The 20,479-nt window shown below is 34.7% G+C and overlaps 1 protein-coding gene across 2 annotated transcripts; it reads left to right on the forward strand.

Moving 5' to 3' along the window:
• Positions 1 to 4,632, forward strand: LOC110822720 (nucleobase-ascorbate transporter 7). Of its 2 annotated transcripts, none has more exons than XM_088208965.1 (15): positions 1 to 174; positions 696 to 1,030; positions 1,260 to 1,357; positions 1,465 to 1,641; positions 1,739 to 1,839; positions 2,047 to 2,122; positions 2,228 to 2,287; positions 2,401 to 2,585; positions 2,721 to 2,817; positions 3,072 to 3,158; positions 3,311 to 3,369; positions 3,445 to 3,536; positions 3,643 to 3,720; positions 3,810 to 3,970; positions 4,206 to 4,632. In XM_088208965.1, the coding sequence occupies exons 2-15, from the start codon at positions 904 to 906 to the stop codon at positions 4,422 to 4,424; spliced, it is 1,617 nt and encodes a 538-aa protein (XP_088065091.1). In that variant the 5' UTR covers positions 1 to 174; positions 696 to 903; the 3' UTR covers positions 4,425 to 4,632. The 2 variants fall into 2 exon arrangements, with proteins under 2 accessions (XP_088065091.1, XP_088065090.1); XM_088208964.1 differs by lacking the exon at positions 1 to 174 and adding an exon at positions 460 to 596.
• Positions 4,633 to 20,479: the final 15,847 nt, after the last annotated feature.

A 20,479-nucleotide genomic window follows, 5' to 3' on the forward strand; every position in this document is an offset into this window, starting at 1 on the left:
TCTCCATATATATATATGTATATGGAACTTTGAAGGAGACTGTTGGTATCATATGGAAGCGTGATAGTTTCATTAATGTTGGTTTTTTATGAATACACCATAAATTACTAATGCTTTCTGAAAAGAAAATACAGAATTAATTACTAATACCAGAAGAGGGTTCTACTGAGATTGGTAAAGTTGACGGTGATCTAATATGCTTTTCTACATTTGGCTTTAACTTTACGTGGTTGAATAAAAAGTGCTGTTCTTGTTGTTAATGTTAACCCATCTTTTAAAAAAATTAATAAAAAGGGAAATGCAGTAGGAAGAACAGGGAGGTACCTGAGATTCCCTCGGTATTACCACACAGGAATTTTGGTTTTCTTCTTTCTCGCTTTTAACACTCTTCGCATTCTCTCTCTCATTTCTTTTCTTCTGCTTTACCTTTTTTCTTCTTCTTCACGCTCGCTTTAGGTTTCTTGCGTCCCAAGTGGCTCTTTTTGCTCTAAAACGCTTACACCACCATCACCCTTACTACCCATTTCATAATATTTTCTTTTCTTTTTTCTTTTGCTTTCTGTTTTATTTTAATATCTTCTTCAAGACGGGTGTAGGTATATGCGTATATATATTTATTTTTTTTATTTTACTGCAATACTTATCTTGTGATTCTGCTTCTCAAAGCTTATCTTGTCTTCTTTGCTTTTTTTCAGCTTTTGTTATCAGCTGTTGCTCTCATCGGATACGTTTTTGAACGAGGGGCCCGGCCTAGCCCAAGTTGATTTTTTTTGTGTGTTTCTGGGGATTGAGACGTCCGAGTTTTGGTCTTTCTTCTCTTTCAAGTTGGCGTTTGAGAGATTGGGGATTCGGGACTGCTGTGTGAGGATTAACTGAAGTGTCCAGCCGGTCTCGGTGGGAAGCATGGCGGGTGGTGGAGGTGGAGGTGGAGGAGCTGCGCCGCCGCCGAAACAAGAGGAGCTGCAGCCACATCCAGTCAAAGATCAGCTGCCCAACATTGCTTATTGCATTACCAGTCCCCCTCCTTGGCGTGAGTTTCTTATTTATCGCCATAATTATCTTACGTTCAACTTCTCATTTCTTATTCCTCTGGATCCTCCTTGTTGATTGCTGTACTTGTGTTGCGGATTTACAGTGCATTTCTCTATTGCTTGGTCTGATTCTATTTGGTTTATCTATATTTATCTTATTAATAAATATGTGTTTGTTTCTTGGTGCAATTAATCGAATATATTTTGTGGGTTTGTTTTTGTGTGCAGCTGAGGCTATATTACTTGGTTTTCAACATTACTTGGTGATGCTTGGGACCACTGTACTCATACCCAGCTCTCTGGTTCCACAGATGGGCGGTGGAAATGTAAGCCTTCAAGAAAATTTCAGTGATCAAACAAATGATCTTCTTTCTTTCTGTTATGTGGTAAATTTTCAGTAATGCACAGATATAATATTTGAGATCATCTGCAGGAGGAGAAAGCAAAAGTGGTTCAGACGCTCCTGTTTGTGGCTGGATTAAACACTTTATTCCAGACACTCTTTGGAACTCGTCTACCTGCAGTAATTGGAGGTTCTTACACCTACGTGCCAACGACGATTTCTATTATCTTGGCTGGTCGGTACAGTGACATTGTGAATCCTCAGGAGGTTGCTTCATTAAAATTCAAACTATTTTGTTTACTAACTTCTGGTTTTTCTGATCCTAAGGTTCTAAATTCTCTATCTTTTTACTATGGACTTGCAGAAATTTGAGAGGATAATGCGTGGAATCCAGGGTGCTCTTATAGTTGCCTCTACACTCCAGATTGTCGTTGGCTTTAGTGGGCTATGGCGAAATGTTGCAAGGTTTCTTAATATTTTTCTTTCAATTGGAATCCTCAATCCTTGGTTACATTATAACTCTTTTTCAAGATTAGTTCTGTTTAATCAAATGTCTGATGAGTCTCATTTTTACTGTCCCTGCATTTCTCTGGTTTCGAGGTAAATTTTCTTTCCTAATTTGATTGACATTCAAACAATTAGCACCAGATTTGTTTTTGTTTTCTTTTCCAGGTTCTTGAGTCCACTATCTGCAGTTCCTTTGGTTGCTTTGTCCGGCTTCGGGTTGTATGAATTTGGTTTTCCTGTGGTATGTATATTTCACATTTGAGATAACGTTAGGACCCCGTCACTTGAGTTCGTTTTGATTGTGTCCTCTTTAATTGTTTGTATTTGTTATTGCTTGGGACTTTAGCTTGCCAAGTGTGTGGAGATTGGCCTGCCACAGATCATCCTTCTCATATTATTTTCAAAGGTGATTTCGGTTTCTATTTGCATTTGTGTCTCCTGTTGCATGATTGGTAAACATTTCATACCAGGTGCAAATCCTGATCTCGTTTAATAATTCAATTGTACGACATTTAACAGTATATACCCCATATGATACGTGGTGAGAGGCATGTGTTTGATCGGTTTGCTGTTATATTCTCGGTGGTAATTGTTTGGATTTATGCACATCTACTCACCGTGGGTGGTGCATATAAGAACTCAGGACCTAAAACTCAAATAAGCTGCAGAACTGATCGTGCTGGGCTTATTGGTGCTGCTCCATGGTGAGGCTTCCCCATGAAGTCATATTGCTTATCAGAGTTCATAAGATTCTGGCAGCTGAATCTTTAAATTCATTACCATGTTAAACTCTGGGGAATCATTTTGGTTGATTGCGGTTAATTGTTTGTTGACTTCAGGATAAGAGTTCCATATCCTTTTCAATGGGGAGCTCCTTCATTTGATGCCGGAGAGGCTTTTGCAATGATGGCTGCTTCATTTGTTGCCCTCGTGGAGGTTTGTTTACTCTTGTGCTTGTGACATGCTCCTCTTAATTTTGAGATTCGTTTTATGGTTCAAGAACGATATAGTTGTGAAATTTCTCTGTGATTTCATCAGTGGAGTGGAATCCAGTAATTCCTATGGTACACGGTCATGGAATGATACAAATACTTGTGCAGCAATCTGCCTTTTACAGTTTTCCAATTACATAATTGGTCTATAATTTTCTAAGATGGATTCACTCCTATGTCTCCTTCTTCACTTTACAGTCGACTGGTGCTTTCATTGCTGTATCAAGGTATGCAAGTGCAACTCCATTGCCACCTTCTGTTCTCAGCCGTGGGATTGGTTGGCAGGTATCACCATCTGGGATGTCACTGGATTTCTACAGTCAAACTTGTTAAATATCGAACCAGACCTGTGATGTCTCGGTTTGTCTTGGTAATTGCAAATTGTCCCCTGTCCCTTATTTGTCTTCCCTAATCTGAATATTTTTTCCTAATTGCAGGGAGTTGGCGTTCTTTTCTCTGGAATATTTGGAACAGGAACTGGATCATCTGTATCAGTGTAAGATTCATCTGTAAACTTGTCGCCTACCAAGATATGAAGTTGATCCATCTCATTGAATATTTCTTTTGGCAGTGAGAATGCTGGTTTGTTGGCACTGACACTTGTTGGTAGTCGAAGGGTTGTTCAAATATCAGCGGGCTTCATGATTTTCTTCTCCATCCTTGGTTGGTTATCAACAATTGAAGATTTTTTCTATACTTCTCCATCCTCTCCCTATATGCACTGTTTCTTTCCATGCTTAATCAATAATTCATGTCCTTTGATAAACAGGAAAATTTGGGGCTGTTTTTGCTTCGATTCCTGCTCCGATCATAGCAGCTTTATATTGTCTTTTCTTTGCGTATGTGGGTATGTCTTGCAAAATCCTGAAAACTTATTATCAATCTGTTCCATGTGAAGTACCTGAGAGTCAGTCCTTGATTATCTATCACACGCAGGTTCAGCCGGGCTAAGTTTCCTTCAGTTCTGCAACCTAAATAGCTTCAGAACAAAGTTTGTACTAGGTTTTTCTGTCTTCATGGGCTTGTCAATAGCACAATACTTCAACGAGTATACAGCAATTAATGGTTATGGCCCAGTTCACACTGGAGCAAGATGGGTAAGCAATATATTCAATATTCTAATTCCGTATTAAGAAGATTATGTAATTGTTGAGTTTCGTATAAAAGTTGAAGTAATATACTAATAACTTGAGTTTAAATTTATTTAAGGCTAATAATTTGAGTTTGAAAGTTATTGTGTCTCTCTTCTACGCAAAAAAAAAGAGGAAAAAAAAACACGAAGAGTGGGAGGATTAATGATTTTTTTGTTTCAACTTCTCCTGGTTTTTGCAGTTCAATGACATGATAAACGTACCTTTATCATCCGAAGCATTTGTTGCCGGCTTTCTGGCTATGTTCTTAGATGTGACAATGCACGGAAAGGACAGCAGCACGAGGAAGGATCGAGGTATGCACTGGTGGGACAGATTCCGGTCGTTCAAAACAGATACGAGAAGCGAAGAATTCTATTCTTTGCCTTTCAATCTCAACAAATTCTTCCCATCAGTGTGATTTTTGGACAGTAGTCAGTAAATTGAAGTTTCCCCCGTTGTACTTCATTCTGGGTGTTACTACACTTGGACCTTTTTCTGTTACCGATGGAGTAAGCTCTCCACAAAATTTACATTCTCAGTGTAAAAGGAACATGGTTAATTCACACACAAGTCTTGCACCATCTACCCTCTAAATTAATTTGTTGAATATAAAAGCAATTTTCTTACATGTTTAACCTATGCTTTTGAGTTTAAATTTCCGTGCTTTAATCAAGTGGCAACGTTAGGTGATTGTTGATCAAATTAAAATAAACCATTTTCCAAATCCAAATCCTCAATCTTTTAAAAACCAAAATGTATAATATATGGAGAGATACTAAAAAATTTCATAAAGTATATTTCAAGCAAATGCAGAAACAAATGACCTGAACTCCAATAATGGGCCGTATGTATTCCAGCCCATATATGTATGTATTGAACTCTAATCAAAGTTTCAATAGATTTAAACTAGTTTTTATTGGATTTTTTTTTAATTAAATATTTTGTTTATTTATCCAATTAACATCGTTACACATCACATGATGTGCCGTCTTGATCTTAATAAGTTTAAAATTGAACAAATGTATCAAAAATGTTATTCACTAACGGTACATAATTCAACTAATTAATTTATTTACTAATGATAAATAAAAAAGAGAGACGAGACTCCTGAGTTAATTCATGAACTGTTTTATTTAAACAATATAAATTAAATTAAATTAAATTAATATAAAATAATCTTTTAAAAGAAAACATGTAAAAAAAATTTCCCATCTTGATATTTAACAAGGCGGAAATTAAGACGACAAAACCCACATGAAGAACAACATTTTTTATTCATAAAATAAAGAAAAAAATATATATTCCTTAATTTAAGGAAAACAAAATTATTGCATCGTAAATTGAATTTAAGCATATCTGAATTAGAGAGGGAGAGAGAATTTTTTTCAATTAATAAGAATTATTTCCGTCGGCAAAATGATATATTACGCAAAAATTGATTGATAAATTTTTTTTTTTTAATTATAAAAAAAGGAGAACACGTGATGGAAGCAGATGTTGAAGAGAGAGAGAGAGATTGGGTCATGATGATCTTTTAATGTCTGGAAAAACAGAGGCAACCAAATTGCATGATTCCATACAACTCAAAGCAACCATGGTGACAAGCAGACCGCCATGAATCGTGCTGTCTGTTTCTTATTTTTTCACAGGCCAAAACCCATTAAATAATTCTTGTCAATTGTCAATTTACTATAACCTTTACTATTCATGTATGTATGTATGTATATATATATATATATATATATATATACGTTGCATGCAAAAAATAAAAATAAAAAAATAGAGAGGACCCATTACAATCATCAATCATACACACAAGAAAAACAAAGGGTAGATTAAAGTTGAAATCTTTTTAGGCCTATGTGCATGAATTTGCCTGTAAATGTCAAAAGATTAGTGCATGTTTTTGGTCTTTAATTGTACGCCACTTAATTGTCCACACTCTAATAACATGACAAATATGCTCAAATACATGAATTAATAATGAAGAAAACAAACAACATATATATATATATATATATCAATGTTTATTTCTAGCTAGTGGGATTTGCCTGAGGTCCTTAATTAAAATCTTCAACATATATCTATACAACACACCTTCTCACTTGATTCTAATCAAATAATTAAGCAAATACCCACATTAAAATATATATATATATATATATATTCAAATTGGTGGGCAAATTGAAGTGGGTAAAAGAAGATATAAAGAATTGAACAAGTTTTTTTTTCATAATGTGATGTTGCTTTTTCAAGCATGGACGAAATCATGTCTCCATTACCTTCCCAAATAAAATAAAGTGGAAAAGTTTAATTCATAAACTGCATTTTGGTTTATCTATCTTTTTCTTGTTTATGTGTTTTAGCACTAATTTGTTGGTTATTTGTAATGCTTCTTCGTTAAATTTAAAGCATTAATTTGCATAATCAGCAAACACTTAATATACTAAATCGATACATCAAGCAAGAAGGTTAGAGGCATGAACTATCTAAAAAAATTAATTTTAAAAATGCTTTTGATCAAGAAAATTATGTTCCAACTTCTTAAGATGAGTGAAGTTTTTACGAAGGTTAATTTAAAATTTTGAGTATTGAAGAAAAATTATATAACTTTGAAGAGAAGAGAAGGTGAATGTTGAACATTGAAGAAGATATGTTTTTTTCTTTTTTTTTTTTTAGAGGAAATTTTAATATAATTTTTTATAGTTCATTTTTGGTTTATAAAGAAAAATAATCAATTTAACTTGCAAACACATTAACTTGTATAGGTTGATTTACATTACAATTATATTTTACACGAAAATAGTCATTAGATATACTTTAAAAAATTTAGATCTTAGTTTTCACTTATCCACTATAAATACAAACTTGAAATGAAATGAATTATTTTTTTTTAAAAAAAAAAGATGAAAAAAATAATGTCCAAATCATTAAGGATAATTTTGTTCTTAACCAAACCTCGAAAAGAGTCTCACTTATTCATACTAGGAATTGTTTTAATCTTTTTGTTAACCTCTAAACTTTATAAAAGATTAAAATAACAATTTAATTGATATACTATTAATTTTTATTTAAGTTACTTTATGTCTTATTCTTAAGTTAAATTAGTTCTTATATTTTTAATTTTTTTTTGATTTAATCTATTTTCTTATTATGATGTATCAAATTTGATGATACGTGACATTCTGATTGACTACTATATAAATTGAATAGTACGTTAGATATTATACAACATCTGATATAATATTCAATAAAAAATTAAATACAAATAAGTTTAAATCGATTCATAAATTTTAAAAAATAATTTATTAAAAAAATTACGTCAAATTCACCGATTTAAATATCACGTGACATTTAATATATACTGATAGAATATTAAAAAAATGTCGTACGTTATCAAATTTGATATTTAGACACTTAAATATAATAATAGTGAGTCATTAAACTTTTTAAAAATATAAGAATCAATTTGACCTGAAGAATAATTAAAATAAAAAAAATTAAATTATTGTTTTAATCTTTATAAAGAGATTAATAAATTTTTGTAGAAGTGTATTTTTATGGTGATACTGAAACAAACACTTAAATTAATGAATTACATTATGATTAAAATCAGTAGGCATACACTATTTAGAGATAATTGAAAAATTCTCAATTGGGTTTCTTGAACAGGGAAATATAAGTTTAGGATTAATACCCAGGTTTCTATTTCTCTTTCTCTCTTTTTTACTTTTGTTATTGGATTTAATATCAAATACTAAAGATATTAGACTTTATGAGGTTTGTTCTTCTTTATACTTTTTGCTATTACCCAATTCAACTTTTAATTTGGATTAGTATGTATTAACACTAACACTCTGTAATTACAATTATTACTCTATATTTTTAATTGAATTGATTAGTCTCCTATGTTTTTCTTAATTTTTGAAATAAGACATTATATTACCATTAATGTGAAATAAATTAGGGCAGCGCACATGAATCTTTTTTTTTTTTTTTTTTTTTTTTATAAACATTTTCTTTTCAAAATGTGTGGACATAATCAAACATGGTCTAATGTAATCATACAATATCAGATATGATTGGATGATTAATAATTTTATATTTCTATATAATGGATTCAAATTGATTTATGCATTTTATATGTATTATTATTGAGAAAAAGATGATATTAATGGTTATATTATTATTATTATTATTAGTGCATGTACCCATCATATCTAATTATTAAAACACATTATTTTTTTAAAAAAAAAATTTAAAGAAAAGAAGAACTCTCCTGAATACATACTTTAAGGGTGAGATAGTGTGTAATGATTGTAATTAATGTCTATATATGATTACTTCTCGAGCAGGTCACCCACACGTTGACCGCATTATGGTTTAATAAGTCACTCCCACTTTAACATCGTGGTCATGATATAGCCAAAGAAATATACATATAAAGCTGACCCTGTATCTTCAATTTATATATATATATATATATATATATATGTATGTATGTATGTTCAAGAAAAAGTGCAGATCTATACATATAAGAAAGAAGATAAAAGTGCTTTGAATGATATTTGCACTACAGGCCAGAGGAGTTTAGTTGCCCATCTATTTGAACCTTGGACACATAATTGAATTTTGATTATATGTATATGTTGTATGGTGATACCACATAGACATGATATGTTACATGGTGACTCAGTCTACTTTTACCTTAAAAAAAACAAAATAAATAATAAAGTTCTTCTTCTGCACTAGCTGTAATCCAATGCCAATGAATATTAATTATTTATGGGAGTTTTAAGGACCATCAAAATGCTCCATTAGCTAATACAGAATATACCATTTTTGGATGAACATTACAACTCAAATCCACTGTTGCCTCCATTATTGAACTGTCCTAGGTACTACACACACACACACACACACACACTCACACTAAAAGTTTATGTCCACTTACTTTTTGTGTTATTAATGTTTTAGGATAAAGTTTAGTTAAAAGTTTTAATTTCATGAGAATGTGGTAAATTTTTGAACGAGAAATATTTTAATTTTAAATATATAATTTATATATTTTTCTGTTATTTCTTTTATAAATGTAGATATAAAGTTTTTATTTTGAAGTTGATGATAAATAAAATTAATTTAATATTTATTACACGTATAAGTTATGACTAATTCAAATTAAATTTTAAAATTAAACAAGAATGGTACTGGGTTTAAAGATTAAATGTTTAGAGGATGTCACCAGCCTACATTTTTGACTTATTAGTCCACATTTTTTTTTTTTTACTTTTTTTTTTTATTTAAAATTTACTGACATCAATCATTATTAAATTCTCAATCACCTGTTTTCTGAGCTTAATTACCCAGTCTTGATAAACTAAAATAAAATTATGGGTCAACACTAAAACTGTCTTCTAATATATGTATTTTGCAGTGATACCCCCCCAGTTTGGTGTACCAATTGTACTGGATACTGTATGAAAATTAAATACATTGAATTTTATACTTGAAAACATTACCAAACAAATACAGATATCATAAATTTCTTATTCTTTCTTTTCCTCTGTTGTCCTCTAGACCTTCAACAATATTTCTCCAGACATTCTTTTAAAAAATTATTATATACACTCGATATATGAATGGATGGTTCTTGATTTTTTTGTATTGTATTGTTTTGTAGATGCAGAAAGCAACTTTAAAAATCATATCCTCCACAAATAAAAATAGCTAAATATACAAATTAAACCTGCCCTCTGATCAATGCTCCCTTCCAAACCCCTTGTTTGGTAGGGCAGTGTCCTTAATTATAAAAAATTTAGAATGTTCAAAGGCCAGTCCACAGACAAAGAATGCAAAACCTAAATTTGCTGACCCACAAATTATACTGCAATATGTCAATACTATAGAGCTTGAATTCCATCCACTTGTTTAATATTCAAATTAATATATTCCATCATTTTATATTCAAATTAAGGAAAAGCAACCCTGATGAAGAAATTATTTAATAGCTACAGGGAGAAGAAATGGTGTTATTTATCATTTAATATGTGAACCAAAAATATCCAACACCTCACATGGGGTTACACAAACCGACCAAAGATTGAAATCAGAAAAGATGTTAATTAATTACACATGTAAATCCATGGAAGAGAAATTTCTAATTAGCTTTGGGATTCAAATACTAGTTTAATTAATTAACCAAGATTTGCAAGAGTCAAAGACAACCATCAATATTATTGTCTCTTTCTTACTATCTTAATTATGTTAGGGCATTATAGTTTTATCCTTAACCCAATACCCAATTAATTTAAAAACAAAACTTACAAATAGTAGGTAAGAGGCAATTTAAAAAAAAAAAACAAAAACAAAAATTGATTTTGTTCTTTCCTCTATTATATATATATATATATATATATATATATGTTAGATTTTCAACATTGCATTTGGTATTTAAAAATATTTCATAGTTCAATTGGCCACAACACACCACACACCACACTTGTAATACTCGGACTCGAAATTTAATTCGGAATTAATTTTAAAATTTAAAAAATATATAAAAATATAATTTTAAAATTAATAAAATTTTATTTAATATGAAATTAGAAAAAAAAAATTAGCTGAAGATGAAATTGAAAATAATTTTTTAAAAAAATGGGTGAAAAATTGGGTTCAGATGGTATTTTTGAAAGAAAAATCAGAAACTGGAGGTCAAAATGCAATTAAAGAAAATTACACCACGTAAGACTGCCCAGTCAGCAGCCCCGATGAATCAGAACGCGCCGCGTGGTAAGGCACACTGACTCGGTGTCACGCGAGAGGACACGCTAGCAATTCTCGTGCCTGCGATTGGATGGCCCGGATGCGTTCCCGCGCGCGTGGACGGTCCGGATCCGTTCATTTCTCAGGCGTGATCGGACGGTCGCGATTAAACGCGATGAACGGTTCAGATCCGTTCTCTCTTTAAACGCGATCGGACAGTAGAGATCAAATCGCAATAAACGTCTCATATTCATTTTTTCTTTAAATGCGAACGGATGGTCGAGATCAAACACGATGAATGGCTCATATTTAAGCGAGACGGGTATAAATATCTCGCATCACACCGAACCCAAACCCTATCCGCCAGCCCCCCGCGAGATAAGAAGAATCAGTCGCCGGAGAAGGGAGCCGACTGCCACCGTGCCAGAGCCACCTCCGACTATCAAAAAAGATAAAAATTCTCCTATTAGCTCGGAATTTGATTCCGAACACCCCCAAATCGGAGCAAAAAGAACGACAGATGAGCCAAAAATAGCGGGCAAAACCCAAAACCGTCTCCGATGAGCCCCTTTCCGTTTCCTGTTTCGTGCGATTTTTCCACCATTGTATTCACCGTTTTGTTTTCTACAAGTTGACCGAAGAAAAATGCCTAGCCGCGAAGGTGAGCCAGCAGAGCCACCGCACCGAAAAATTATGCCGCCGGTAAGTTTTTATTTTTTGACTTTTTTCGGCCAACTGAGGCCCCATAACGTATTTTCTCACAAGGATGGGTATAAAATCAGTCAAAACCGATAAAAATTTACTGAAAATGGCTAGGCTGAGGCAAACTGTCACCACGGGTGGCGGTGCTGTCGCCGGAGTACGGTGGTGCCACCATGCCGGAATTCTGAAATTTGCCAAAAAAAATTTTAACACCAATTTTAGATTTTTTGGAGTATTTTTAGGTACGTGAAGCGTGTTTTAATCTCCACAGAAAAATTTAGAAAACTCGGGGACTACTAGTAGGTGCAGTAGAGAGTTCGGTATTTTGAACATCGATTCGGGTAAGAATCCATCACTTTATTCTCTGTTATGAAATTGAAGCTTAATAATCGGTAATATAGTATTTTGTGTAATTTAGAAAATTTTGAGAATAATTATAGGTTACCAATGGAGTCGGAATCGGTTAGTCATTTATTTGTTGTCCTATGTAACTGATTGTTAAATTTATAGCTTTAAATACATGATGATATACTGGAATAGTTGAATAATTCAGTTGTGCTTCATTGATATATATATTGTTTGTCTTGCATGATTTACAGTTGATTTGTGAAATTGAAAATTAATATACAAATAGAGATTTGATTGATAACGTGAATTAATGAATGGTAGTCTTACTAGATATCTTGGGAGATGGTGGAAGGACCGGGTACATAGGAAATCTTATTGTGAACATTGTCTCATACCGAACCAAGTATTGAGAAATGATATTTTTGTCGCTCATTCCGGACAGGGTATGAGAATGACCCAATTCACCCTCATACCGGACGGGTTATTGAGGGATAATATTTTTGGCACTTATACCGAACGGGGTATGGAGACAACTGGTTAGTTGATAATGTTGAACATTGGTTCACGTGTAGTGGGACATCCTAATGGGCCCCCAAGGATACCAGTAGGCAAATAAAAAGGGAAATTGGTTGCTATTGTTCACTTGAAAATGAGATTAGGATGTTATTTGAATTATTGTATCTATATAGGTCAATTTTGAAAATCTCGCAACATTAAATATATACAATAAATGATTTTTCCTTATGATAAATGAATTTACTTAAATCAAGAGTTGTATTGGTTATTTTTATGATTTTTACCAACCTTCAGTTTTTATATTGGTGAGTAGTGTGATATTTTTACTGGGCTAGTATAACTCACCCTTTCATTAACTATTTTAGATCAAGAGGACCAATATCCAAATCCTGATCAACAAGAGGGTTGTGAATAAGTTCACTACCCGAACTCCCTTCAGAAGTTAGTGAAGGTCGTTCTAAAATGCTCAGTTATTCGTCTTTTGTTTATTTCTTTGATTTTCGTTTATTCTTTTAGAATGGATATTTCTGTAACTCTATTGGGTATTCTAAATTATTGTGAAATGAATGTAAACCATAAACTCTATTATTTTGCTTTCGTATTTAATTTATGACCTTATTATATTTTAAGTTTCGGACTTTTACAATGGGTATCAGAGCCGCATTCGTCGGAACCATTCATTACACAAAAACCTTAGGAAACACCAAAAAAATGAATTATCACTTAACTATTCCTTATGAAATGCAAGTACAGATAAATGAGGAGAGGAAGACCTCCACTAAACCGAGCAGTTCGAAAGGGTTCGCTTCGAGAGGATGTTGACCGACTATTTAAAAGGCTGGAGAGACTCATCGCTGCCCAGCAGGCCCGGGAGGAAATGAGGGAGCTAATTGACCCTTCCCTGCTGCCACAGTTTGAGCCACCCATGCAGTGGGATGATCATGAGCCACCTCAGTATGACTCTGCTCCTCCACAGTACCATCCGACACCACCACAGTATGGTCCGGTGCCTTAACTGCATCACTCGACACCACTATAATATAGTTTGGTGCCCCAATCGCATCACCCGATACCACCATAGTACAATCCGGTGCATCCACCGTATCATCCAATACCACACAGGGCCATCCAGTCTCTCCCCAACGCAATCCAATTCCTCTTCCATTGGACCTAATTATACCCATAATGGACTCAGACTATATTGAGAGGTATAAAAAACTAAATTCATCTTTTTTTGTAGGGGCATCCTCCTTTAAAGAGGCTGAATATTGGTTAGCTGAGACAAATAAGGCTTTCACGACTCTTGGGGTGGTTCCCGAACAGAGAGTCATAGTTACCACCTACATGCTGGTGGGAGAGGCAGGTTACTGGTGGCAACTCAAGCAAGCCACCCTACCCGTTCCAGTCACTTGAGAACAATTCCTGATGGCCTTCAAGATAAAGTACCTCACAGAACATCTCCAACATATGAAGGAAATGGAGTTTGCACACCTGGTCCAGGGTGATATGACTGTGTCAGAATATGCTCGAAAGTTCTTAGATTTGGGTTGGTATTCTCCTAAGAGTATGATGGATAAAGGTAGAAAGGCAAGAAAGTTCAAGTGGGGCCTCCGTTCTGAGATTAGATAGTAATTGTATGTGTTCGAGCTCAGTATTGACTCAGCAGTTCTAGTCAATGCACAACTAGTGGAGAAGAATCTTCACTTCTTTCCTCTAGCAGTAGGGAACCTCAGGCCCCTAGTTACACATTACAGGCCAGCACTAACTGCACCTGTTCAGCAGAACAAGAGACCTAGGTTAGTGACTCAGGCTCCTTATCAGATTCCGGCAACATGACACGGTAGGACTTGTAACACTGTGGCAAGGATCATGGGGACCGACCCTATTATCGCCTCAACAATACTTGTCATATATGTGGGAGTGCCCAAAATTACGCGAGAGAATGCCCGAGGAATCAGAACCAGACAAGACCTCCCATGCAGGTTAGAGCTTACAACCTCACTCAACAGGATACAGAGGCCAACCCAGACGTGATACAGGGTACGTACACTATCTACGATCATTTTACACATGTTTTGATTAATACTAGTGCCTCACATTCATATGTCTCACATATTTTTACACCAAACTTGAATATATTACCTGAAAGACTTGATTCTGTGTTGTTTGTGTCTACTCCTGAGAGTAGGATACTATTAGGAGAGGTTATATATAGAACATGTATCATAAATATAGCACATAAGAAATTAAGTGTGGACTTGATAGAGATTGACGCAGACGACTTTGATGTAATCCTAGGAATGAACTACCTAGCGGCATATCACGCCACCATAGATTATTTTTACAAAAAACTCGTATTGAACACTCATAATGAAGAGTCATTTACAAATTAATAAAATTTTTTAAATATCATTCCCTCATGACAATTTTCGTATTACCAAGTGCTTTAACTCGATTGTTTTCTCCAACTAGACAAACCTAATAAAAAAATTTATGTTCGAGAGATTCCAGTAGTTCGAGACTTCCCGGATGTGTTTTTTTGATAAACTACCCGAATTTTCAATGGATAGAGAAGTTGAATTCACCATAAATCTTCAGCTAGACACCCAGCCTATCTCGGTTGCCCTTTATCGCATGAGCCATGTTGAGATGGGAGAACTGAGAAAATATATTAATGAATTACAGGATAATATCTTCATCCGATATAGTGTGTCCCCTTGGGGTGCTAGAGTCACATTTTCAAAGAAGGGGGATGGGATATTAAGGTTATGTATTTACTACAAATGATTGAACAGGGTCACGATCAAGAACAAGTACCCCCTCCCCAAGATCGATAATATTTTTGATCAATTACAGGGCGTCAAAGTCTTCTCCAATATAGACTTGTGTTCAGGTTACCATCATGTAAAGATCAAGGCAAAAGACATTTTTAAAAAAGCTTTTCGAATCAGGTACGAATATTATGAGTTCTTGGTCATGCCATTTGGACTAACTAATGCACCAACCATCTTCATGGATTTGATGAATAGAATTTTCAGATAATTCTTGGATCAGTTCGTCATTGTATTTATCGATGATATCCTAGTCTATTCAAAAAGTAGAGAGGAACACACTCACCATCTGACTTAGGTTTTGTAGCTTCTCAGAGAAAAGAAGTTGTATGTAAAGTTGAGTAAGTATGGATTCTGACTCGAGCATACTACCTAAGTTGGGCACATCATATCAAAGGATGGAGTGTCAATGAACCATGAAAAAGTTGAGGTAATACTCGGCTGGAAAAAATTAACTTTAGTCAAAGAGATTCGTAGCTTTCTGGGGATGTCAGGTTATTACCGCAGGTTTGTGGAAAGATTTTCTAGCCTAACTACTCCTTTGACTCGGCTCACAAAGAAGAACGTCAAGTTTGAGTGGAACGAGAACTGTAAAAGGAGTTTTTCATAACTAAACAAGCGGTTGACTACTAGACCTGTATTGGCCTTGTCGAGCAGAGCAAGTGGATATATAGTTTATAGTGATGCCTCCTACCTAGGATTAAGTTATGTTCTGATGTAGTATGGGAATGTCATAGTCTATGGGTCTAGGCAGTTGAAGAGCCATAGAAAAAAACTGCCCCACATATAACTTAGAACTTGCCTCGATTATCCATATCTTAAAGACATGGCACTATTACTTGTATGGGGAGACTTTTCAAATCTATACTGACCATAAGAGCTTGAAACACATATTCTCTAAAAAGATATCAATATGTGTCAGAGTAAATGGATAGAACTCCTCAAGAACTATGATTGTAACATCTTGTATCAACCGGGTAAGGACAACACGGTAGCTGATGCACGTAGCAGAAAAAGTACATGTATATTAGCTCACATAATGGTTTCAGAATGCAAGATAATAGGGACCGCACAACAAGTACGACTTTAGGACATGAAGAGAGTTACATGCTTAGCCCGCCTAACTGTTCATTCTAAGTTGATCCAGAGAATAAAAAAAGCTCAATCTGCTAATTTCACCCTAGTAGCCCTCAGGAAAGATGTAGAACAGGCAGTAAATTCATAATTTTGAGTCTCTACCGATTGGTTGCTTAGATTTCAGGACAGGGTGTGTGTTCCATGTGGCAGTAAGCTTAAAAGGGACATCATGACAGAGCCTCATAGCTCAAAGTTTGCCACGCATCCTGAAAGCACTAAGATATATCAAAGTATGCGATCCTGATTTTGGTGGAACGAGATGAAAAGAGAGGTGGCCGACTTTGTTTCCAAGTGTCTGGTGTGTTAACAATTCAAGACAAAACATCAACGCCCAAGTAGACTACTTACAACCATTATCGATTCTGGAGTGAAAGTGGAAACACATCACAATAGATTTCGTGATATGATTGCCTAGGTGACGCTTGAAAAATGACGTCATTTGTGTGATTGTTTACTAGTTTACCAAGTCTTTCCACTTCTTGGCCATCAAGATGATCGACTCCTTAGACAAGCTAGTAAGAATGTATATTCGGGAGATAGTCAGGTTACATAAAGTGCTAGGGACAGTGGTATCCGACAGGAACCCCAGGTTTATTTCTCGATACTGATCTAGTTTTTAGTAAGGCATGGGAAGAAAACTATCTCTTAATACCGCATTCCACCCTCAGACCGATGGACAATCAGAAAGGACGATCCGCACACTGGAAGATATGCTCCGAGCTTATGTTCTTGACTTCAGGGGCCATTGGGATGATCATTTACCCTTAATAGAGTTCACCTACAATAACAGTTACCGAGAAAGTATTGACATGGATTCATATGAGATGTTATATGGCCGCCCATACAGATTATTGATCTGTTGGGAAGATGTAGGTAATAGAAAATTGTTCGGCCCAGATCTTATAGAGGAGACTACAGCCAAAATAGTTAAGATCAAGAAGAACATCCAGACAGCTTAGAGTCGGAAGAAAAGTTATGCGGACACTTGGAGGAGAAATTTAGAATTTGAGAAATGTGATTGAGTGTTCCTTAAGGTCACTCCTTTCAAGAGAATCAATAGGTTTGGCAAGAGGGAGAAACTAAATCCCCAAGTTTATTGGGTCATTTGAAATCTTAGGCAGAATTGGTATCGCCGCCTACAAATTGACACTACCTCCAGAACTATTCAAGGTCCATAATATTTTTTATGTGTCCATGCTACGAAAATATAACTTGGACCCCTCTCATATCTTGGCCCACGAGCCCATTTCACTCCAGGAGGATCTGTCTTATGAGGAGGTACCGGTGGGTATTATGGACCGAAAGAGCAGAGTACTCCGCAACTAAAAAATTTCCTTCGTTAAGGTCCTATGACAGAATCACACACAGAGAGGGGCCACATGAGAGCTAGAATCAGACTTCACAATCCAGTATTTCCAACTATTTGATTGAGTGAGAAAGAGACAAATTTGAGGGACTAAATTTCTTTTAAGGGGGGAGAGTTGTAATAACCGGACCCGAAATTTAGCCCAAAATTAATTTTAAAATTTAAAAAATATATAAAAATATAATTTTGAAATTAATAAGTTTTTATTTAATGTGAAATTAGGAAAAAAAATAGGTTAAGAATGAAATTGAAAATAATTTTGGATAAAAGTGGTGAAAATTTAGATTCGGATAGTATTTTTGAAAGAAAAATCGAAAACTAAGGTCAAAACGCAATTAAAAAAAATTATACCACGTAGGACCCTCAGTCAACAGTCCTGACGAACTGGAGCGCACTACGTGATAAGGCATGTTGACTCGGTGCCACGCGAGAGGCCACGCTGGCAAACTGCGTGCCCACGATTGGACAGCCCAGATACATTCCCCCGCGCGTGGACGGTCTAGATTCATTCTCTCCTCTGGCGCGATCAGACGGTCGCGATTACATACGATGAACGGTCCAGATTTGTTCTTTCTTTAAATGTGATCGGACAGTAGAGATCAAATCGTAATGAAATGTGCAGATTCATTTTTTCTTTAAACGTGATCAGACAGTCGAGATCAAATGTGATAAACGACCCAGATTTAAGCGAGACAGGTATATATATCTCGCATCACACCAAATCCAAACCCTAGCCACTATTCTCCCACTGGAGAAGAAGAAACAGTCGCTAGAGAAGACAGTCGACCGCCGCTCGTCGCTGCGCTGGAGCCACTTTCGACAGCTAAAAAAGGTAAAAATTCTCCTATCTACTCGAAATTTGATTGTGAACACCTCCATAGCCAAATTGAAAGAAAAAAAATGGTGGATGAGCTGGAAACTATGGGCAAAGCTCGACGATGCCGCCGCGGGCAAAACCTAAAACCACTATTAGTGAACCCTTTCCAGTTTTCTGTTTCGTACGATTTTTTCACAATTATGTTCATCGTTCTGTCTTTTACATGTTGATCAAAAAAAAATGCCAAGTCGTGAATGTGAGCTGGCGAAGCCGCCGCACTGAAAAATTCCGCCACCTGTAGGTTTTTATTTTTTGATTTTTTTTTGCCAAATGAGGCCCCCTAACGTGTTTTCTCTCATTGATGAGTATAAAACTAGTCAAAAACGATCAGACTGAGGTAAATATTCGTTGCGGGCAGTGGTGCCATCGCCGTCGCCGTCGTCGGAGCACGCCGTATCGAAATTTCAAAATTGGCTGAAAAAAGGTTTTTAACACCGATTTTGGGTTTTTTGGGGTATTTTTATGTACATGAAACGTGTTTTAGTCTCTGCATAAAAATTTTGAAAACCCGAGAACCGCTAGTAGGTGCAGTAAAAAGTTTGATGTTTCGGACACTGATTCGGGTTAGAATTCTTCATTTTATTTTATATTATGGAATTGAAGCTTAATAATCGGTAATATGGTATTTTGTATAATTTAAAAAACTTTGAGAATAATTACAGGTTACGAAGGGAGATAGAACTGGTTAGTTATTTATTTGTTGTCCTGTGTAACTGATTATTGAATTTACAGCTTTAAATATATGATGATATACTGAAATGGTTGAATGATTCAGTTGTACTTTCTTGATATATATATTACTTGTCTTACTTGATGTAAGGTTGATTTGTGAAATTAGAAATTAATATGCAAACGAAAAATTGATTGATTACGTGAATTAATGAATGATAGTTTTATTAAATATCTCGAGAGATGGTGGACGGACCAGGTACATAAAGAACCCTACCGTGAACGTTGTCTCATACCGGATGTGGTATCGATGAATGGTATTTTTGGCGCTCATACTAGACGAGGTATGGAGACAGCCCGATTCACCATCATACCGGACGAGGTATTTTTGACACTCATATCGAACGAGGTATGAGTACGACCGGTTAGTTGACAATGTTGAATAGTGATTCACGTATAGTGAGACATCCGTATGGGCCCCCAAGGATATCAGTAGGTAAATAAAAGAGAAAATTATTGCTATCGTTCACTTGAAAATGAGATTGAGATGTTATTTAAATTATTATATATGTATAAATCGATTTTAAAAATCTCGTAACAGTAAATATATGCAATAAATGGTTTTTCTTATGATAAATGAATTTATATAAATTAAGAACTCAATTGGTTGTTTTTATGATTTTTACCAACTTTTAATTTATATATCGATGAGTAGTATGATATTCTTACTAGGTTAGTGTACTTCACCATTTCATTGACTATTTCAGATCAAGAAAATCAAGACCTAGATCCCGATCAACAAGAGGGTTGTGAATAAGTTCACAACCTAAACTCCCTTCAGAAGCTAGTGAAGGTCGTCATAAAATGGTCAGTTATTTGTCTTTTATTTATTTATTTGATTTTCTTTTATTCTTTTAAAAGAAATATTTTCGTATCCCTATTAGACATTCTAAATTATTCTGTAAAAAATGTAAATTTTAAATTTTATTATTTCACTTCCGCATTTAATTTATATTTTTATTACTTTTAAGTTTCGGGCTTTTACAATACTAATGAAAGACTTTACTTAATTAAATTACAAATGGATTTATTCAATATTGCTTTATACACACTCCATAATAAAAGAAGCTCGGACCAAGTATTATATTGATATCATACAAAGATTGATATAATCTTGTCTCTTCATTGCATATAACATATGCCTAGATATTACAACAAAAAAAAAAAAAAATTTATAGATATCAAGAAATAAAGGAGATCATGTG

Source organism: Carica papaya, chromosome 8 (assembly GCF_054855325.1).
Source record: "Carica papaya isolate Zhongbai chromosome 8, ASM5485532v1, whole genome shotgun sequence".
Taxonomy (NCBI): domain Eukaryota; kingdom Viridiplantae; phylum Streptophyta; class Magnoliopsida; order Brassicales; family Caricaceae; genus Carica; species Carica papaya.